The sequence below is a fragment of the Echeneis naucrates genome, chromosome 16 (genome assembly GCF_900963305.1).
Source record: "Echeneis naucrates chromosome 16, fEcheNa1.1, whole genome shotgun sequence".
NCBI lineage: Eukaryota > Metazoa > Chordata > Actinopteri > Carangiformes > Echeneidae > Echeneis > Echeneis naucrates.
In genome coordinates, this window is record NC_042526.1 from 11766078 (window position 1) to 11789526 (window position 23449).

The window sequence follows — 23449 nt, forward strand, 5'->3', positions numbered from 1 at the left end:
CTTCATTCCTCATTTGTGAGGCTAACATTCATATAATTTTTTTTTGTTTGTTTAGTTCCACTGGCAGGAACAGTCCACAGGCTCTTGGAAGCTGTATTCTACTATTGTGGCATTGCGAGAGCAATAGAGTGTGATAGAGCGCGTTTGAAGTCCACTCTCTCGGCAGCACTTACAGAACCTGGCATGGCTGTTGATGTTAAAGTTGAATATGGTGGCCGATGGGCATTTCCCGTCGCAAGAATACACTGTAACCTATAAGAGGAGTGAGGGAAAATGACAATGGGAGACAAATTGTAGAATGTTTCTCAATTAACTCAGCTTTCTCATTTCATGCTTGAATTTCTATTTTCTCTTACCGGTGCATTACTCCTGCAGTCATCTTTTCTAATGGTTGTCCGAATGGCCACGCGTTTGCATGTCTTGCCATCCTCTTTACCTATTCACAAGTTCACACAAAAATATCAGGCACAAACAGAATAACACTCAGTAATATGAGGATGCAAGCAAAATATAAGACATACACAAACAAATCATTCTCACAATCCAAAAAGTCTACTTTAGCAGGACTCTTTGTTGCCCAGCAGTTGAATCTTGCTTTGATTGACACTTGGGTAACAGGGGTCACGGTTTTCACAGATAAGATCTGATCTGGCTCAGCAGTTGGTTACTAACCTGAACTGAACCCTGTTTTTTAAGTCAATGGCTAAATGGATTTTGTGTGTAGCTGGAAAGGGCAAAAAGAGTAGTTGGTCCTCATCTTCTATTCATGGAATACAGTGCTTAACTCAAGCTTGTTTTTTTCCAGTTGTGTCAACGCTTAAATCAAGTCTTTTTAATTGAAGTTCACATCACTCTGATGGATGATTTCACAGCAGATATTTAATGTAGGGTCAAATGTTGTCCATGATAAACTAGTAAACCAGAGAGAGGAAGATGAAAAGACAGCCACAAACTCAGATTAATAGATACACATATATCCAGAGAATGAAAGTGCAAGTGAATGAGTCATCAAGTGTCAGGTTGCCAAAGTCATTGCAAATGGGAATAGTGCAAAATGGTGGTACCTGTGTCACAGTTAGTACTACCAGTGGGAGTAACAGGATTAATGGTAAACGGTAAAACACCCACTCCAGAACCTGGGATCATCATCAGGAGTGCAGCCGTCCAGTTCAAAGAACGTCAGGAGAACACACACAACGTTACGTTTGGTTCAGAAAACACAGTTAGCATAACACACATAAGGATGAAATCGGTACAACTGGCAAGCACATGGATTTTCCTTCTTTTATTTGAGTAACTCCGGGCAGCCTGCCAAAGAACTCAGTCATTTGATGTACTACAAAGAGCTGCTCAGCAGGGCAAATTCTAACCACTGCACCATCCCGCTTTGTCATTGGCAAAAAAGCTCACCATGGTGCACCCTGATTGGCCCTGCAAAGTCACTGCTAAAGCAGGCAAGCACGAGAGAGAGAGAAAATGTCACCACTTCACATCTATTAGATATTTCACATAAACAACTTAGGAAATTCTCTTGGCTGGAAGTACTTTGTAATGAAAATATGAAAGAGTTCACAGATCATCATCTTGAGTGTTGAGTAGATAGCGTTGAATGACGGCAGCCATATTACATCAACCTACATAAGTTTTTTTTTTTTTTTTGTAATTTTTATTTTCAGCAGTTTTCCACTAAATATTTGAACTGTGAAAATTCATGAATATTTCAGCAGAAACCTAGGGGACAAACTGAGAAAGCCAAAGATCACAGGGAATGCACTTACAGGCCAATAAAAGGCTTCATCTCCATCTCTTACAACAGGCTACACCCCCAACCACTCAGCCATTAAGCCAATCCGCTGCCAGGCAACAAGGCGCTCACCCATCTGATTGACAGCTCAAAGCCAAACCAGAAGCAACTATTAAATATAAAGACTCACATGTCCTGCAGCAACCATCCACATAGCTCTGAACCACACCGCCATTCTGCAAGAAGAAAATTAAATTGGAAACAAGTTTTAATGGGAAAAAATATTTTAATACATAAAATTGGTGTACCAATCAATTAGTCAGAGGTCCTTAATGATTCATAAAAGCTGACAAAGAAAAATATTTTTATTAGATTTTATACTTGTGTATTTTTCAAACAGAATTTAAACAAGTGTGTAGTCTTTAAATTATAAAATATAGTGCATTAAGAAATCCTGACCTGAGAGCACTCTGTGTCATTGAAAGGTGGGCAAACCACCCCAGAAGCAAGGATGACTGCTCCCACTGCTGTTTCCATGCAGTCGTAACGTGTACAGTTCTCCACCCAGGAACTCCCTACCTGCACACACAGTCACAGTCAGTATTGCCTGAAAAATGAAGCAGTGGCAATATGTGGAAGCATTTTCCCTTACAGCAAAAAGCTCTGTTGTCCCATTTTCATTGGTGAAAGTACACGACACATTTTTACAGGAGCCGCAGCACACCTGAGGGTCGGAGGATGCCACATACACCTGGTGCTAAACAAACGAAGCAAAGACAGGAATGAAGGACGAGTAGTGCATTGACTGCGTGATCTGTAAAAAATGCGTCAAATGTATCAGATACATACTGGTCCGCATTTTTGAGAGCAGTTGACAGAACTGATTTCGGTGGCGTAGAAGCCAGAGTCTGGGTCTCTGTGATTCAGGCAGTGGACAGTGTAACAAAGCTCTCCCTCAAAGTACTGAACAAGAGACTGGCCTGGTCCCAACACTGTTACCCCTTGGAAAAGGCACACTTCTGCTTTCTCTACATTATGCACACACAAATACATACAGGATGAAGAACTACGCTGCAAATGACAATCAAGAGTTTTTTAAAGTTAAACTTGAGTGTAGAAGAGAGCAGAAATTGAAGCAGTAGCTAAATAATGTCTACAGCATGGCTGCTGTCACACTTGTGAAGAGGATAGATAATACATACGGCATATATGCTGAGGACAGCCACAGCTGGTGCTGCTGTCTGGAACAGTGACCAACACCTCCCCCTGAAAAAACAGCTGATTTGAGCAAATTCTATCACTTTTTCTTTCTATCTAGTGGCGACGTGATTAGATAGTGACTTGTGATGTGGCTTTTTGCTGACTTACCACCCGACAGAAGGGGAGAGAGCTGTCCTCACATTGGCATTCTGGAAGTGACAGAAAGAAAGTTAGAGAACTATAAGATGCTTGCAAGTATATGACGGGCATATCAAATTCGGAGAATATTCCAAACGTTAACACAAAAGCAAAGTGACGCCAAGAACAAATGTGATTTATGTCTGTGTGTGTGAATACCACAGTGGTACTGTGGACAGCAATGGCCAGGTACAGTAGCTTGAACCAAAGAGAGGCCAGGTGCACAGCTCACAGGTGATTCAGGGCACAGGCTGACATCACACACTGCAACACATGGGATGAACAATAAGCATTACTTTCATTCACGCACGCACGCACGCACAAGCACACACACACTTACCACAATTGTATTGTGGACAGCAGCTGTTGGTGCTGTTTAGATCCACAGCCAGAATTTCTCCATCTGAGCAAGTTGGGATTGGCTCGATACAAGACTCACACACTGCTCAGAGAGAAAGCATACAGCAAACTCAGAGTTTTGTTGCTGTAATTGAAGAAAAAGTAAAACATGGAAATATATCATACAGCTAACCCCACACCTAAGAACAAAGAAAGCAACTCACCACAGAGGAAAGAGTAGCAGCAGGATTTTTGCCCCCTGACCTCCACTAGGAACTGATCTTCCCTGCAGTCGGGGGCAGAGACAGGAGGGCACGCCGTGGGGTCACACTCTAAAGAAGGCCATTTAGAGCCAAGTGTTTAGTCAAAATAAAAGTCCAGCCAAAATCCATATTAACACCAAGTTTCCAAAAACTGAAAGCTTTGAAGGAAAATGTAGTTTTTACCACATCGGTACTCTGGACAGCAGGACAGAGCGCTGTAACCCATCAGGAGCCTGTTTCCATTTTCACAAGGTGGAACGTCACTGTCACAGATGGTCATGTTGCAGTCTGACATGTAGTGAAGGAAGAAAAAAAGGGCAAGGAAGGATAATTTAATGGTGCGATTACTAAAATACTATGGTTTCATATTCTTTAAGGTGAGCATGAAAAAACAGATCAATAAACCGCAATTTGAGTGTCAGCTTCTAAACTCACCACAGATCTTCTTGGGGCAGCAGGCTCCTTCTTCCAGTACATCCAGAACATACTCTCCCTCCCTCTCGCACAGCGGTATCGGCACAGAGTTACAGTCTGGCTCAACAGCCACCACGGAGCCATTCTCCATACATTTGTACAGACAGCAGCCATGAGCGGAGCCATTCCACACCTCACCCGGGGCCCGTGGGTTACCCTCATTATCGGTACATACTAGAAACACCATAGGCAAGTAAATACACTGATGTCGCAGCTGTGTGTGAGTCGAGCAGTAATAGAGGGTACAGTCCGAAATCCATTCACTCTCTGACAGTGCAGTTTTCATCACACATGCATGTAATTACTCTTTCACTCACCACAGCGGTCCTCAGTTACACAGTAAGGGGAGTCAGCACGGTGCAGGATGGTACCACTGCGGCACACACACTCCTCTCTGATAAAGGAGCAGGTGGTTTCTTCATAGTACTCTCTATTCAGACAGGTGCGGCTGTTGCAGGTGCTCACACATGGCTGATACTCCTTTCCGGGGGGACATCTCAGCGCTACAGGATGACAGGCACTTAGCAATGCATGAACACGTGAGTACATTTGCCAAATGTGTATGTCATTTGTTTGTCATTGCCTCCTTACGGCAAAAGTTGTGTCGTCTCCAGCTGATGCAGACTTGATGTGTGTAGCACACTGCCACATATGCTGCGAGGAAGTCACACTGATGATCTTTGTAGTGCAGGTCACCTGCCCACATGATGTCGCAGAACTGCTCTGGAGGCACCTGAAAATATGAAACAAAGCCACACAATTATTTTTACTGCTGTTTAACCACTTTATTTACTTTGAGTCAATTAAAACATCTAATTAAACGTTTGGTCTTTAAAACTTCATAAAAAGTCCGTGATTACATTGAAGGCCAAAGATTTAGCCAGTGACATGAAATGGAAACAGGGCAGCACGGTGGCTTAGTCGCTGAGGGCTGTTGCCCCACAATAAGACGGTTCCAGGTTTGGTTCCTGACTTGGGTCCTTTCTGTGTGGAGTTTGCATGTTTTTCCCGTGTCTGCGTGGGTTTTCTCCCACCGTCCAAAGACATGCATGTATAGGTTAACTGGCGACTCTTAACTTGTCCGTAGGTCTGAGTGTGAGTGGTTGTTTGTCTCGGTTTGTCTTTGTGTGTTGGCCCTGTGATGCGCTGGTGACCTCCCCCCCGACCCTCACCCAATGTGAGCTGGGATTGGCTCCAGCAGCCCCACGACCCGGAAACGGATAAAGAGGTTGAAGATGAATGAATGAATGAAATGAAAGCAAGTTGAAAATTGAGAATATTGAAACAAAATGACAAATAATGCATATAACAACAGATTCTCCAATTAAAATGCTCTATGATTTCTGTAGCTACCTTGCTGTGGCATGGTGTAAAGGCTCTTTGGAGGAGCATGGAGAGACAGGTGGAACAATCCCCTGTGGTGCAGTTATCTCCAACTCTGCGTGTATGTTCTGTTTCATCAGTCGTGTGCACTCTCCACGCCTGCAGGAAGAGCATCATGTCCCCCACCTCTCTAACCACAGTGCCATTGGGCAGCTTCAGGTCATCTTCTGGGTTGCCATCACAGCAACCTAACATAATGTGCAGACAGATGTTTGGTTTATGTGTCAGTGAGAGAGATTGCTGCTGAGTGAGGTAATTTGCTTGTGAACCTGCCTAATTAAACCGAATGGCCCTCAACATCTCAAATTGTCATATCCCATTAAGACACGAGTCAAAGTGATGGTGCTGTTTAGACATTAAGCCCACAGGTGCTGATAGCTGGCACAGATAAATGAACCTGGTGCTGACGCAGTCAAAACTGGAGGGTGTGCGTGCGTCTGTGCACTCACCACAAAGGCCTTGAGTGGGCACAGATGAATTATAAGGAGTAATGTACTGCAGCACCATGATGCCAGTGCTGTGATACCACTGTATGCTGACCCCACCAGGAGTATTAATCAGGTACATGCTGCCTGTGTCTTCCACATTAAGGGAGTGACGGGAGAATGGCAGCCTGACATGTCTGTAGTTCACTGTCACCTAGAGACAGAGGGACATATGTGAACACGAGCATTACATCGTTTGCAAGGTAAGCAATTAATTTATCGGCAGAAAATCGACTAAAGAAGATCACCTTGCGATCCAGTCGGTTGATAATGATTCTGTAGGAGGAGGTAGTGATATTCAGCTTTTTAAAACAAAGACCAGATGTTCCACCTGTTGGACTCTGCAGCAGAGTGAAATAAGACAATGTAATTACATGAGATCAATATTTATTGAATGACTAACTCTTAATCCTGATGTAAACACAATGACGTATGTAATGATGAAGGGAAGTGAAGTGTCTGAACTCACAGTTCGTCTGATGGAGTTCACACTCTACAAAGAAAATTGAACATATCACTGAAAGAGCGGCTTTTTGAATGTCTTATGATATTGTGTATCCTTCATTCTTGGATGGTTACCTGGCTGGTTGGACATTTTTCCACAGTGCCAATAATGGTCTCTCTGGGCAGGTTAACCAGGATGTAGGAGCCATTGTCATACAAGGCTACATTGTTGCCATCAAAGGTGATCACACGCAGGTCTGACATCACGGTGCAGCGACCTGAGAAAAGTCAACAGCATCAGTAAATTCCAACAGAGGTAATCCAACCACACAATGCATGTCATTATTATTGTTATTGGCAAAATAGTATAGCCTGATATTTATATGGTATTTATCATGCACGACCAAACCTACAGGGGCACTGCCACTGGGGACAGCAGGGGTCTGTGTTGATGAGGATGGGCAGGCCTAGCAGACTACACTGGGGTTGGGTGGTATTGTAGCGACAATGGAGGGAAGAGTTGTGAAGCAGCAGTTCGCCATTGAAACAGATTAGCTCTGCACACTTGTCGATGCGGTAGGAGTATGGGGGCTGTGAAAACAGTCACAGGAAGCATGTCTACAAGTGTGTCTGCATGCTAAAGCACTTCATGTTCAACTGACTTGAACATAAAACATTTCTGTAGACTACTAGCCATATCTGTGCGCCTGTACATACAGAGGCCTTTGGATTAACAGGTGTATTAATAGAGTGCATATTGATAGTTAATGTAGTTTACATTTCAGGATCTATACTTTAGTAAGTAAAACATAACATGATTGTATTATATCTGTAAGAATGTAATGGGTCATCCTCACATCCTCACTTTCACCATTTGTTTTTGTGACCTTGACCTTTAATTATAACAGCAACACCTACTGTGCAGTGAGTAGTGGGAGGGAGAAACGGAGGAGTTGTTGTTGCTTCCTCTGTTACAGGAGAAATGCCAGGACTTGTGACTATTTCTGTGGTGGCTGGCTCACTTGTGGGCTCCTCCGATGTATGAGTTGTTTCTGTGGTTGTCACAGCTACTGTAGAGGTGTCTGTTGGGCTGGTGGTCTCTATGGCGATGGTTGTGTCTGCTGGTGCAGGCGGAGTGGTGGTCTTCGCTGTAGTTGGGGTTTCAACGACAGGTGTGGTGGGCGATGTTGTGACAATCGTAGTGGTTGAGATTGAAGGAGGTGGGGAAGAGGTTATGGGGCTAGACAGCTCTGGTGTTGATAGTGTGGTTATGGTGGTGGAGGCAGGGTGAGTGGTGTGAACAGGGGTAGTATGGGGAGGGGGAGAAGAAGTGGTGGCATCAGTAGACACAGTGGTGGGTACTGCTGTGGTGACCGACGTAGTGGTTGGTGTAGTTTGGGTGGGGGTAGTTTCAGTTGAGCCAAGAGTGGTTGTCCCTTGTGACGTTGTGGGAGCGAGAGTAGCAGCAACTGTAGTGGTGGGCTGAGCAGGAGATGTAGATGTAGACGAGTAGAGGGGACTGGCGACACGCTCAGTGGATGAGGTGGCACTTGGGGTAGGGGTCGTGGTGGTGGTGGTGGTTGTGGGCCTGACAGTTGTGGAGGAGGTAAACGCTGGTGTGGTGGTGGTTGTCGTCGCGGTGGTGGAAGTGACAGTTGTTGCCTTTGTGGTGGTAGTGGGCTTTGTGGTTGATGTTGGGATTACTGCAGCAGTTCTGTTGGAGTCCATAACATATGCAAAAGGTGTTGGAGTTGGGGGAAGAGACACACCTGGAGGAGACAATTCATATTTCAACAAAATACCACTCAGTGAAATTCATTAATAAATCCCAAGAAAACAAGAAAACATCTGTTGTATGAGAACATTATGACCTATTGTCGCATACATGTTAAAGGCAACAAAGTCATCTGTAGTACTCACAGTCCTCTTTGTAGACACATCTTCGCGTGACTTCATCAAGGACCATGTTTCTAGGACAACGTGGGAAGCAGCCCTCCACACTGCAACATACAGAAGCTATTTCAGCACTTGAGAGCGGATTATGCTGGCTGTATAATAAATGCTTTTAATGAGGCAAGCCTCTTACGGAGGCAGAAACTGGCAGCGTGTGGCATCTGGGTCACTGCATGTGTGGACACAGGGACTCGCACAGGCCTGATAACGCCACTCACACATCATACGATAAGGTATCACAAAGCTGCTTTCTGTCAGCGTAGAGGGAATTAGATCAGTTTAGTTGTTTAGTTTGCATGTATGAATATGGATTTCTATGTATGTTGGGTCCAGAAATGTGCTCCTGACCCTCCAATGTGAAGCTGCTGCTCATTTTGAAGCCCTCTGAGCTGTCATATTTCTGGGCTCTGGCTGCACTGCGTGTCAGTGTCAGAAAGACTCCAGGTTGGCTCACAAGCTCGAATGAAGAGTGACCAGGCAGAAAGAGCCCCTGGTGCTGGATAAAGGTTGCTCTGCGGCGAAACTCCGCCCCTCGACTCCAGTGCTCTAACTGAATGCGGCTACGCCTAGACACGACAAGGAAATAATTTGGTCTCTCTGCAGATTCAAGTGACACCACAGGAACACCTGGGAAAATAAGATAATTGGGGATTAATTGACTTCAAAACACAGAGCAGTTGTGTGTAATTGTGCTCACGTTGATGCTCACGTGATGTTCTGTCCTTCTGCAGGCCTGCTGTGATCATGAAGTTGAATAACAGGCCTGGAGCAGGCAACTGCCCAGGCCTGTTTGTTACAAGAGGAAACACTGAGCTGCTGGTGTGATTCACTCCAAACATGGTATCATTGTAGACAGCACTCATCAGAGAAAATGGGCCCTTGCCTAGTTCTGTGACAGAAGTGCCAGAGCAGAAAAAGAAATAAGTGGTTTGGCAAACCAGCAGAATATCAAAGTGTTTGATGTTCAGAACAAAATAGCAATAGAAATTATGAATCCATATCTCTACATACCTTGATTATAGTATTCACAATCATAGGCTGAAAGAGGGGAAGCATTTCAGAAGTTATAAAGCATCACAGGGACATGGACCAATCACAAGACAGCGTATAGTAAAAAAGCAACAGAATATTGGCAGGAGAATACTGGTGTGGTCAAAAGTGGATCAAAGAAGTAAGTAAGAGTCACTTCCATGAGCGGCATAGACCAGTGCACTACAGTATGATTATGTGTGTGTCTGTGTGTGTACTCACGGCAAACAGAGGGAGATCGCCAGTGTATTGTGACCCCCTGTTGACAACATTTGTGTGCGTATGCAGCAATGGATGTACAGAGACACTCACAGTCTCCCCCGCGGTTACAATTGCAAGTGTCTGTCAGGCAATTTCTATAGAACCAAGCCACATCCACCTGGAGAGTACGCACACACCAAATACACACACATACACACAAATCATGAAGCGAACCGGGGCAAATCTAGCTGGGGGACACTGGGGGAGGTTTTGTTTAGAGGTTGAGTTGTTCTCAATAATTCAGACAGGGAAGGAGGGATGAGATATCAGGATAAAGGAATGTGGGTCAACCTCTGGTGCAGAGAGGATCGGATGAGCTTGGATGACAGACAGACAAAATGCACATGCAATGTGTCCGTTTGTCCAACGGTGAGACAAACAGGACCATTATATTTCTGACTAGAGCTACACATACTGCATACTTCACCTGAGCAAAATATTATTATTATTATCATAGAAATTGTGACAAGCCATCATTGAAAAGGCTGTGTCGTGTATCCTCAGGAGAGCAGCAGGCGGACAGCTAAATATTAGAGTTGTATTACTAATGGATAACCGTAGGCATTTTATTATTTATATACTGCCTATGATTTATTACATTTGTTAAATGTGTTAAATGTGGAAAATAATAATCTCATATATCCTCAATAATATATATATATATATTTGAAACAGGAATACTGATTACAGGAATCAAGTTTTTCTTTTAATGTAGGAGATGTAGGAGATATTTTATCTGGCCTCCTTCTCTACAATTAAGATGTTTAGATGTAATGAATTTCTTTGCCTTGGCTATCTTCACAAAATCCCTTGGATGTGTTCTCCAATCATGACTTTTTAGATTTAAGCTTTAAAATTGACTTATTTGTGTGAAACAATCTTTTCTGGATTTATCCACACAAAGAAAAAAACCACTAAGTAAATAGTAACCTAGTAAGAAAATAACGAATGAGTGAAATTGAACGTGTTGCCAGTAGTACTGTACCAATAATTTATTGCCATTGTTACAGCGCCGAATGACTCAAAAATCCTGAAAGAGTCATAAAAGGGAATTGATTAAAGGAAAACAGAAATAATATCTCCGAACATATCAGTTACTTCATAAAAAAATGTAAATAAACCACAGAATTCACTGAGCCGGGACCTCTTTATTGACAGACTGAAAACATGTTTACATGTTCAGTCTTGTGTCATACTGAGAGGGGATTAAAGCTTAAATCAAAACAAAACAAAACAAAAATCACTTATACAGGAGAACAATTAGTAGAAGCAATACAACATCAATACCACACTCCCCAGGGAATGCTTAAACTGAAAGATTTAAGGATTAGCTCTGGCATATTTATATCTTGTTATTTATTTGCAAAATATTAATACAGTCAAGTACGGTTATTGAATACTCCCTTATGATTTTTTTTATGGTGCTTTATGGCCCAATTGCTTTTTCTGTGTTGTGTGTGCGTATACACTACACACACACAACACACAAAAAAAAAAAACACAAACATATATTTGTATAGGCATGGCTCCATCTGCTGGCCACCATGACAATTGTGAGTGTCCAGATGTTTCATTTGGTGTGATCTGCTGCGATCAGTTAGGAATTGTTCTTGTATCCCCTTAACTCCACAATCAGGATAACCTTTCTACCGCTGCAGTAACTCTGTGGGGACATTTATTTTTGTGTGTGCATCAGTTCGCTGGCACTCACCACGTTGTGACAAGGTGCAAAGACATCGCTGTAGAGGAGAGCACATTCCCTCTTGGCATATGGCTGTCTCCCTAAGTCCCCTTCACAAGGGCGCTCAACTACATAGTCACTTTCACACTGAAAAAAAACACACAAAGACACAGACAAGGTAGTCGAGTGTCTGATTACTCTTAAATATCACAGTGGACACGAGGGAGACATCCTTACATAAATTACCTGTGCAACAGAGAGCTGAACAGGAGAGAAAGACAGATTGAGTGAGGGTTAGACAAAGACAGAAGGATGGTAAATAGATAATCAATTGAGGTGAGGAGCTAAGATGAGCTAAGGTCACTCATACCTGTCCCAGGGCCCAGCTATCTCCAAACGTCTGTGCATTACTGACTTCCATGTGGCTAGATGTAGTCATATCATTCACTGTCACACTGTCAAAATTCCCACAGAGCCCACTGAGGAGACCCTGAGCAGAAAAACACGCTGAGTCATGTTTTTGGATTCCTTTGATAAAAGTCTATTTAAAATACATTACTCCTCGACCAGACCTTCCACTGGGGTCCAGCTCTGATGTGGACAGTTGTCTTGCGGTCCCATAGAATGGTCAGGTCCTGATTAGAGAAGTGGATCACTGTGTAATAACCTGCTTTCCACAGCTCAAATTCAGACCCTCTACCGACAACGGTGGATGGGCTCTAAGACAAGAAAAATTATAGTTAGCTGGAATTACCAGGAATTTCTCTGTTTCTATTGATATTTTTTACAGAGTGGAAAGAAAATCCAGAATATTCATTTGGTTTGATCGATAAATATAGAGAGTAACTGTGTGTTTGTAATCCGTACTGGGTTGCCAGAGTTGTCAATAAAGTAGATTTTGGTAAGTCCCACATGAATGACCAGCATTTTCATGCACACAATGCCGCTCTCATAGCAGTCCTTGTTTTGGGCAACAATGGACACCTCAGTTTCTCCGGCACTCTGATCATAGGGAAAGACAAAATATTACTCTTGTGAGGAAAGGGAAGGCGCTCCTCTCATTCCTTCCTACAAACGCAACAGATTTTAAGTTGTTTATTTGCAATTTCCCCTTTACAACTGCCACTTGTCCCAAAAGAAAGAAAAACATGAACTTTGATGGAACTTACAAGAAAACACCATCGCTCTGAATATGTGAGAGAAAACAGGAGAACCAGCTATTAAGCCACAGCTCTGACCTCCTTCCCAATACTTTTCAGATCTGCATGGTGGCTACTGCTCTTCTGAATCTGAACGGGGATTTCTGTTCTGCTAATTCTAATTCTATATCCCTGGGAGCGCAGGAGCTCTGGGCTTTGAAATGAACACTGCCCTCTTTGTGTTGCTACAGCTTGGCCAAATGTCTGCAAGCATTACCATGGTGCAAACCCACCAAGGTACATGCACATGCACATGCACACACACACACTAATCTGTTCTAATTAAAAAAATACTATTTCTTCCAGGATTAGAAACAGGATGGAATTTTCTCTGCCGGATCCAAATCATTCCTGGTACACACAATATGGAAGATGCTCCTCCTACACATTAATTGCATATCTTTTTTTCTCTCTAACACACACACACACACACACACACACACACACACACAGGCACACTTAATTAACAAACTAAATCCATACATATTTCACTAGTTAAAAATACATAAAATCTTAATTTGCATCACACACATACACAAACACACACACACACACACACACACACACACAGAGACTCTACTCACTTTAAGCAGGTAGACCTGACAGTCAGAGTGGTAGTCATACTCAAGGCCATCGAAAGTATGATAGTGTCTGTCACTGTAGATGGTACACACAGCTGGACATGGTGAATAGGTGCAGTTGAAATATCCACGGTGGCATATGCTGAAGGGGTGGACAGGAAGAGTGTAGAAAAAATCCACAGAGCCACAGTGCCAATACATGCCACAAATGCAAACTCATTGTGCTGTGAATTATACAGCTTTGTACTCAGAGATATAATTTGTTCAAAATTAGTTCTTATGGAAAACCATGAAGTAAATATAGTATAAATGTATACATTACATAATGCTATCACTGCTCAGTCTGGGGTTTATCTTGTCATGGGAAAATACAAATGTAGATCACAGTAAAAGTGAATACCATTTGTAACATGGTGTTTCCACAATTTCGCCAGGCAGGTATTCAAGGCCCAGCCAGGCACAGGGACAGTTCTCTGGATGGTAACACTCCCCATGATGCAGCACCAGCCTTCATGGACATAACATAATTAGCATGGAAGGTAAAGAACATGCCAATATGTTATTTACCACGCAATAGTCAACAACTATTTTTTAAGCTATTTTGGACAGTTTGTAACCATTGTGGATTTTAAATACAGCAGGTAATTCCAGGTGCGACAAGTAAGTGAGAAATACAATATGTTGTCAAGGAGTCACTTCCATGTAGCCACAAATCTCAATTGCTGTTGTTTTTCAACATTATGTGAGATTTATTGAATCTGAAAGCATACGCTGTAATGGTCTTTTAAAAACAACAGGTGCAGTCTGTATTCATTTTACCCAGGAGGACAGACACAGCCAGGGATGCAGGGTTCGATTGGAGGGCAAGTGAGGTTCAACATCAGATTATGGCAGGTAGGTGCGCAGGCCACTCCTCCTCTCTGCTCGGTGCAGCTGTGGTACACTTTCCCTTCTGGGCACTCTCCAACCTCTTCACTATCAGGCTCTTCTATGCACATACGCACACACATACACTCCAGAAAATTAATGCCCGAGTAGCCTTAAACATCTACAGCCAATCAAAAGAAACAGACCACTACATAAGACTCTTGATTTCAGCAAGAGGGACATGGCCTGAAACAACACTTTGTTGTTGAAACGAATGAGAGCAAGAACCAAGAGTAGGGCAGAGCCTGCAGAGGTCACCTTTTTCTTCTGGCACACACTCCAGCTTCCCATTTCTGCACAGGCTGATGGAGGAGACAGGAAGGCGAAAGAAAAAGGAGTGTTTGTAAAGAGAGCAAGCACAAGGTTAGTTTCAGTGCACTATATCTCATCTCGTTTGACAATGATTAAAGATACACTGTGTAGTTGGGAGAGCAGCCAAAGTGCAGGTCAAGGCCAGCCATGACTTACCAGGGGCCCGAGGAGCTGAAGGTCACCTCCCCCGGTTGTGACGTACCGCCCATGGAGTAACAGTGACACTGAGACCTAAGGAGGGGCCAATAATTTTATTCTAATTACATTAACTAATGTGCATAGTTTCTGCCAAATGGCAATTGATGACCATCATTAGGATGATGTATGAGGTGGTAAAGTCTTACAGCTGCACACAGCGCTGACGGACATCATCGTAAAATTTGCCAACTGGACAGCCGCACCCCTCGGCACAGTCGTCAGGGTTACATGTCTCAGTGCTTGACAGAGACCGACAGGAATGTCCACAAGATGACACGCAAGAGTGATACTGCATTCCACCAACACACACCATGCCTGTTTACACACATGCAGAAAATAATCCAGGTGTTGAAATAGCATAAAACTGTTCAAACACAAACACAAATATGGCATACTAATGGACTCATTTCATTTGACACATTTGAGGTAAGATGTTTAAATGTCTAACAAAAAACAGTACAAATGAAAGTAATCCACTTACCGCAATCAGAGACTTGTGACCTGAAACTTATGTTGACTCCATGTTTGGAGCAAAGATAGGCATAGTGAGCCAAAGCTGTGCACAGACACCTGCCCCCACAGTGACAGGCCTGGTAATGACACTGCTGTTGGTAGATGTTTGGACTTATGTAGCCATGACATGGGGCAAAAATATTCCCCAGAAGCACTTCACACTGGGATGCATAGTACGCTAGAACACACAAAAGCAGAGATCTTTAAACCTCATGGTGTTACTAAAAATCAATAATGCTTAGAATAATGGAATGTATAGTGAAGTATGTAGGTCTGCAGGCCAAGTTTATAATCTTCACATAAAATTCGATTTTAATCCACAACGCCCTTCAGTATTTCCATTTCTTTGTATTTAATTCAAGTAAAATAACAAGTACAGGTGTAAAAGGAAATAATTACCATTGTGCTGATTCGTCTCACAAGGATCTACAATGGGTAGGTTAACTGGAGCTACACAAGCAGATGACACCTTCCAAGCGCTGGCATGAAGTTGGGGAGTTCCCTCAATCATACCTGCCGGAGACCTACAAAGACACACACACTTTGAGTCCTGAAAAGTGAAATGTAATTAACTGATCTATAACCGTGAAGTTTCTGCTCACAGGAAGTCATCTCGTAGATTTCCATTGAAGGTTCCACAAAGTCCCAGCGTCTGTCCATGCCACTGGCTGTCCAGCTGCAGATAGACACGCCCTCCTCGACCATCATAATGCAACCGCAGACCGATCCCTACCTTCAGCTGTGTGAACACAGAGGTCAGCTTCCGCACCACCACCGTTTCTGCATTCCCAGATGAAAATAATAAAGCCCATGATGAAAAATAAATTACACCTACAAAACTATAAAACTATATCTTTTATTTTCAGCACAAAAAAATTATGTGCATGACGTAAATTCAAAGATATTGTGATTCGTACCATCAAAATAGGGCAGTACAGGCGCTGGGGTGACACCGATTATCACCTCACCCTCTCTGGTCAAAGTAATCTGACGACTCACATCTTCATCTAACACCACTGTCACTAACTGAATACACACCTGCTGCTGTAGACACACACACAGTACAGGATGGTTGATTATGTCTTTGTGGAGAGAATGAATGAGTACAGTTGCATGTGTGGCATAAGTACACAATACCTCTGCACATGTCGTATACTGCAGTGTAACAGTGAATCTGCTACCACTCCGGCTCTTTGCCAGAACATACTGACACACTCCCGTCTGGAGAAACATCCTGCCATCAAATGTCTTCACAAACACATCCCCAACCACTGAACACTCAGCTAAAAAGAAAGAGACAGTGCTAAGTTACTGAATCTGAATCCATTGCTTCTTTTTTTGTGTGTGTGTGTGTACATAGTGTTAAAGGGTCGTTTTACCCGTGCAGTTGTTCTCAGTGCAGTTCCACACTCCTCCCATGCACACACTACACAAGAGAAATACTATAGCTTAGTGGTGCATTGATTATATCTTACTCTCACCGGGGAATAAACATCTGCACTTACCAAACACTGCAGCCCTGCTGAAGCACCTGTCCTTGTACATATGATGTCCCATGGTAAACACAAGGGCACTGAGAAACAGCAATGCATGTTCCATTCTGTAGGATAAGACCTGTGAGAAGGAGGAAGGTAAAGAAATTCAAGGTCAAAAGAAAAGCGAGCAGAAATTTTAGGAAAATTTTTGTCTGAATACCATCTGGACAGTAGCACCCATCCAGACAGTGTAGGTTGGTTCCCAGGCACTCTTTCTCAAATGTACAAGTAGGTGGGCAGCAGCTGATACAGTCTCTATAGACAAAGCTCTCCTCACAGCCATCGTCTGCATATGAACAGAAACATGTGAGCTTCACACAAAAGTAAGGCACATATGCATAATATAAATCTAAGGAATTTTAATTTCTACAGGAAAAAAAAAAGTTCTATTTCTGGTTTCTGATGATAAAAACGGTTTGTGAAAAATAAAGCCTGTTTTAAAAATACACAAAAGGTCGTAGGACACTAAGGTGCTACTAGCAGCGATCTCCCACTTTTCAAGTGACAAGGGCCATAATGTTAACTTACTACAAGAAGGAAAGCTGTCTCTCCACTCCCTCACTGGATATCCTACATGAGAGCAGGCTCGGGTGTACTCAACCAAGGCACGACAAAACGTTTCTTCATCATCAGATCTGAAAAAAAGAAAAAGAAAAGAAAAAAAAACCAAAACATAATGTATGAAATACTTATAGTAACCTGATTTCTATTTCTGTAACTGGACTTACAAAAAACACAGAGAAAAGGGTGAACAGGTAACAATAAGCAATGTGACTTTTAACTTACACACAGAGGTCAGACACACAGCTGGCCACAAAGGGATTTGGGTCAATGTTTTCATGACATGACAGAAACGGGAAGAAGAGAAGTGCACTGCATTTCTCTATAGCATCCTGCACACATTTACAAAGAATACAGTCTGGTATGAATGTTCACGTGTTAAATTATTAGTGATCACAGCAAAACAAACACTGTTGTAGTATAAACATAGGACTATTTAGCCTCTCTGAGAGTTAAAAAAAACACTATTACACTATTTGAAACAGTGTAATGTGGTACACCTAGTTAGTTACTGTGGTTCTTCTTACATCCATGTCTGACTCAGACTGGCAGGGGCCACTGAAGTCAAGATCCACTGAGGGGCAGGCTCTCTCGTGTGGTAAATCCACTGCCCAGCTGTTACCAAACACTGCAGATTCATCCGTTCTGATGCCTAAAACGCACACAGTATGCAGGGACAGGTGGCTCTTAATCACAAACCAAAACCTCCAAAAATAGAAACAAAGAAGAGTTACTGCATAGAAAGGCTAACGTCCAAGTTACAAGGGTAAATCTCATTAAAATTATGCATTTGTAAATGTACTGATGTACTTGTAAAAGTAGCTTTCCAGTCTGAGCGTTTCCACTTGTTTACTCGGTCTCTCTGACCTCATCCAAACTCTACTGGACAGCTCTCTGCTCTAACAAGCAGGGGACCACAGTTCATATTTCTGTTCATCATAACAAGGATTCTTGGTCATCCCAGCCATTCAAACCCAAACTATCAACTCTCCACTGTCCTTCCACTGAGGTCTCTCCAAGTCCCACCACTCCTATAATTGGCCTGAATCAGTGTTGAGTGTATAATAATAATAATTGAGGTGAGTGGGTCCTCAGAGAATAGATAAGAAGATGAGGGGCCGGTCAGGCCGGTCTTACCACGAGCAGTGATTAGGTCATCGCCAGCGACATGATTAAAGTTCCCACACAGGCCACAGGGGGCACCCTGGTGCTCCTCACTCATCTTCAGGTAGACACCAGAGGTTCCATCCCAGGCCAAAGAGAAGCCAAACACACTCTTCACTAGTAGGTAATCAGCCAACCGCTCAATAAATACACTGCCTATGGTCTGAGGCAGACTTAGTCTATATTTCACAAAAGCAAATAAAAATAAGGGACAGTCATGACTTTGAAAAGCATGATTGCAATGCTCCGCACACAGACACACCACACACTCGTGCCCACCTACGGCCTCCCTGGTGGACTTGATATCCAGAGATGTGGATCTCCTCCTCATTTGGGAAGAACAGACTGAGAGCTCTTGGGCAGGAATACACACTCCCACGACATATTCGGGTGTTGTGGACCTGATAAGACAAAAAATGTGACGGTGGAGGGTCAAAAAATGGTCAAGGAGTTGATCAGAGTTCACAACCTGCAATATGAAATAGCAATTGCAATAGCAAAAATACACAGGCACAGGTGATGGGATCGGATCTTTTTACTGACTCGGGTCTTTTAATCTCGTTCAGTAAAATGAACACATTTTTTTTCACTTGCCCTCCAAACAAACCCTGCATCCCTGGCTGTGTCTGCCCTCCTGGGTTAAATGAGTACATGCTAAATTCCAATGTTCCTGTGTTTTTAAAAGACCACTACAGCGTATACTTTCAGATTCAATAATGCTAACTTTCGTGCTAACGTCAGCTAACTCTCCTCACCAGTAATAACAATTGGTCATCTCGCTGCTGTAACCATGTGAATAATGAACAAAAGACCTGAAGACCGTGCAGGTATGAGTTGTGAACAAATCACTCATTTCTACACTGAGAATATGCAACAGAAAGACCTGTTCGTGAACAAATCTGAGTCTGTTACAGACCAGGGAAAGAAGAAGGAATCCCCCACTGTGATGACTTGTTACTCCTCAGTCATACAAAACATTAGTTCAAAATGGACGAATGTTTCACGAACAACACATCACCAACAGGCACCTGTTAGGTGTTGACATTGACAGCTATGGTCACTCGTAGCTGTTGTGTTTTGCCATCTGAATGTCTGGAATAATTCATTTTATCTACTTAGGCTATGAATGATAAAAATAGAGAGGTAAAAACACATCCATTTTGTGTGATGATGACATTTCTTTGAAAACAGACCAATTATTACTAGTCAAAGTCAAATTTAAAAAAGAGCTATAAAATTTCCCAAAACAGCAGGAAGTTTCAGTATTTTACAAACACTACTCAAACAAGCGTAGATTGTCCATTTCTTCAGGATTTTTTGCAGTTCAATAATGTTGCTGTAAAAGAACTACCTGAGATTTAAATATTGGTTACATACTTAAGATCTGTACACTCTTACCCACACTGTGTACTGAGGTGCATCTGAGTGGCAATCCTGGGCCAGAATGTAAGAGCAGGTTCCCGGAAAGTAGAAGTACATTCCATCAAACGTTTCATAGTGGTGCTGACCCCATGATCTGCAAATCCCATCTCTATCCTGGCCCTGGTTAGGTACTGAGAGGAAAGTGGTCAATTCACTTTGGCGAGAATTCTCGAAACCTTGGATTAGTTTCATCTGGTGAAATTAAAGTAGAAACTTACATTTGAACTAAACTAAGAGGGCATTGTATCTCAGTTACCATCTTCATATCTTTTATTGTTTTTATTTCATTAAATTTGTCAGCGGAAAATGAATACCTGAATTTTCTAAAAAGCCCTTTGTTAAAGGAATTCCCCATAGCAGGCTATGCCAAGACGCTGCAAAAGATCCTCTTACCTTCTCTGAGAATTTAATCTTATCAGTGAGTGGTTTGTCATGCTAATGGTAATCTAAAATGAAACATTTTGTATTTTCCAGTTATACTTACTATTTTTAAAATGTACATTAGAGCTAAGATTTTTGTTTTCCCTTTTTTGGTGAATTCTTGTTGTGAAGGCCAATTTCACAAACATACACACAGATTCACATACTTTGTTTATGTAGGTTGTTTTTTTTTTTTTTTTTTTTTGAGTGAAAAAAAAAAAAGATGTTTTGTTGTACCTTCTTGCACATAGTTGACCTCAGAACTTATTATCAAGTGCAGTTAGTGTTCCTTAAGGAATTACACACATTCCAATACTAAATAAGCTTGTTGAAATCATGATGTATTTACTATAACTATAATGAATCTCGTTCAGAATATAGAAACCTGAAATTCCATCACTCAGTTTTCACTCTAATCCAGATGATTTTATTTATCTATTACTGAAGTGTCTGTATGTTTTGTGTGTGTGTGTGTGTGTGTGTGTGTGTGTGTGTGTGTGTGTGTGTGTGTGTGTGCGTGTGTGTGTGGTTCCCCTGAATTGGAAGGTTTTGGATTTATTCCAACCAGGAGACAAAAAGACGAGTGATGGATAAATCAGATTATTAAAGCTGGAGTGCGTGCAGGTAAGTAATGTTTGCTGAGTGATTGGTGAGTATGATGTGTGCACATGAACAATGTCAGAGACAGACATACACACATTCATCATTTTCTTTTAAAACTGAGCTGATGCCGGTGGAAGGTGTATGGTTGTGTATTACTCACTGATCTGGCAGCGGTCTCCCAGCGCCTGGAACTGAGCACAGTCACACACACCCCCCTCCTGACACCAGCCGCCATTAAGGCAGCCACAATATTCTGGGAAGGACATAAAGAAATTGACTTACCCTCTCTGGTTAATGAGAGTTTTAGTATTCTGTGAATGCATTTTCTCATGAATTCATACGCAGTGTATTTACCTGAAGAGGCATCTCTGGCTGTGTAATTGTGTAAAATGCTGCGTGACAGAGTTCCCTCTGATAGCAGTGGCCTGTAGGTCTGGGAAACAATAAACACATAGAGCAGTTCTTTAAATGTTTCTCAACTTTTAACAACATCAGTGACTCAGTGCTGACTTGATGGTGTACCTGCTCCTGTAAGTCAAAATTTGCATCAGACTGACTGGGAGAAACCGTATAGTCAGTCTCATTACAAAGACAGCTTTGTGCCGTTTGGGGTGTTGTGCACATGTGGGTGCCCTGACCCTGTCTGGTTCTCTTAGGTGTAGTGTACCAACCTCGTCCCCAAGGAGATCCCGTTTCCTTCGAAGTGCATTAGCCCTTCTGCACACACACAAACACGCACATTAGTGGGAAGAAACAGTCAGAGGGGAGACTTAAGTGCACTTTGCAACATTTCAATGGTGACTCCAAACCACTCTTTGGTGAACCCTCACACGCACACACGCACACAACTCAGATTTTGTCACTGCTGTTCCCTCTAGTGACAGGACCAGAAAGTGTAAAAGAAATTGAAATTACTTTTTTATATATATATATATATATATATATATATATATAAAGTTTTGTCCACAATATTAATGGCAGATTATCATTCATTTCTCTATTTTACCTCTGTAGTCGTCCTTCTGGCACTGAAAGTCGGCTCTGAGCTCCTAAATGCAAAGTTAGTGCAATTAATATTGAGTTGTTAATTTGTCAAAACAGATCAATCATGTTCAAAACTATAGTGATTGGAAGTGGTTAAGTAGCTGTTATTATTAATTACTGACACGTTATAAAGCTCCAGGGTTGATTTTCACCACTGTAACATTTTGGACGACCAAATCTGTCAGACTCACCCTCAAGTAACAGCAGGTGGGAGACTGAAAACGACATAAGAATAAACCGTTTCACTGTCCACTGTAAGTTCATCTCAGAGTCCGAGAGGAAGTCCGGTCGGAGCGTTAAGGGAGCATGTCAGTGGTCCGGACCGGAGCGGGTTCAGGTCAGTGTGGCAGCATCAGGGAGAAGCCCGGTCCTTTCTGCGAGGCTGGCAGGGAGAGACAGCCCCCCCCCCGCCCCCTGCCTACTGTCCTACTGTCCTACTGTCTCCGTCTCCAGCTCCAGCTGTGGTCCATTTCTGCCCTTTGACATTAGCATGGGGAGAGTTTAGAGGTTTGACAGCTAAAAGGTAAGTTTGTCATGAGTCACTCAGTCACCTGTTTGTTAGCTAAACGATTACTGTAAAGTCTTCCCTCTGTATTTTAGCTTTTAGTGTAATTTACAGTTAAAAGTAGAATAGCAGGAGTGAATGATACAGATCCTAAAATATAATTTTGAGTCAATTCAAACTTAATGTGAGGCAAGCTGACTTTAAACGGGGCCATATTATATATATAGTTTTCTTCCCAGACAGCTAACACTCTTAGCACTTAGCACATTTTATAAATTATGAAACTGCAGGTGTTCTGCTTCTTAAGGCCAAGCTTCATGTATTTTATATACACATAAATATCATATACATTCATATAATATAAGTTAAAACAACGCACTGTCCTGAAAATAAAATAATAATTAAAAAAAATCAATACCCAATATAGTTTATATTGTGAACAGTTTAATCATTGGTTGTAGTAGTGGCTGTTTTGACCATGGATGTTTTATTAGACAAAACTATGCCTATTTAGTGATCACTGTCAGTCTCATGCGGTATGAACGGACTCCTGTTGTTCCACCTGTGTGTGCACTTACCAGGAACGTGTTTCCTGCCTGGTTGCTGCTTCGTTATCCTCATTTTCATTTCCAGGAAGCACTCCTGTGTCAAACCATTTTGGATTTTAAATGGTTTGCTAGAAAGGCTTTCTTCTTAGGTGCAGTTTGATTGAGCCAAAGGACACATCTAGTTTTCATACTGTACAATAATTGCACACGCTATATGTCTAAATCCATTGGTCCTCCCACAGTATTCACACCCAAGGCCTGCAGGTGAGATGACACAATGTGGTATGTGATGTTTTGTCTAAAAATGCCTCAAACACAGGAACAGTTCAGATCACAGCACAGGTGGACCAACCATTGGGGATAATCATCCAAACCTGGTTGGATAATAGACTTCATAACGTCCAAAACATTTTTACCAGCTTGATCTGAGCCATTCTTATGACCAGTCCCAGTGAATAAGACT

At 42.3% G+C, this 23449-nt stretch overlaps 1 protein-coding gene across 1 annotated transcript; it reads right to left on the bottom strand.

Moving 5' to 3' along the window:
- Window positions 1-51: 51 nt before the first annotated feature.
- Window positions 52-23420, bottom strand: otogl (otogelin-like). The gene is made up of 55 exons (XM_029522437.1): window positions 23403-23420; window positions 21244-21322; window positions 21050-21142; window positions 19843-19997; window positions 18724-18845; window positions 18418-18623; window positions 17808-17932; window positions 17506-17612; window positions 17248-17354; window positions 16880-17005; window positions 16690-16798; window positions 16564-16610; window positions 16322-16467; window positions 16138-16225; window positions 15787-15964; window positions 15584-15708; window positions 15153-15362; window positions 14818-14986; window positions 14630-14704; window positions 14420-14463; window positions 14054-14222; window positions 13635-13742; window positions 13238-13376; window positions 12322-12456; window positions 12027-12173; window positions 11825-11944; window positions 11485-11601; window positions 9735-9891; window positions 9495-9521; window positions 9193-9372; window positions 8832-9110; window positions 8617-8734; window positions 8451-8530; window positions 7602-8299; window positions 6944-7121; window positions 6666-6808; window positions 6556-6579; window positions 6335-6427; window positions 6051-6240; window positions 5692-5789; window positions 4810-4951; window positions 4536-4721; window positions 4180-4392; window positions 3928-4032; window positions 3706-3813; window positions 3483-3584; window positions 3302-3406; window positions 3113-3153; window positions 2947-3010; window positions 2594-2772; window positions 2397-2501; window positions 2204-2323; window positions 1935-1980; window positions 357-436; window positions 52-252 (listed from the first exon to the last, which is right to left on the bottom strand). Exons 1-55 carry the CDS (start codon window positions 23418-23420, stop codon window positions 52-54), a joined length of 7326 nt encoding a protein of 2441 aa, XP_029378297.1.
- Between the last annotated feature and the right edge of the window lie 29 nt (window positions 23421-23449).

What these genes read in the sequence shown, in the direction of transcription:
- otogl (XM_029522437.1), bottom strand. An exon ending in CACTGAGAACAACTGCACGG is followed by an intron (nt 16,468 to 16,563) that starts GTAAAACGACCC and finishes CTTTCTTTTTAG; the next exon opens with CTGAGTGTTCAGTGGTTGGG. An exon ending in CTGTCCACAATACAATTGTG is followed by an intron (nt 3,407 to 3,482) that starts GTAAGTGTGTGT and finishes CATGTGTTGCAG; the next exon opens with TGTGTGATGTCAGCCTGTGC.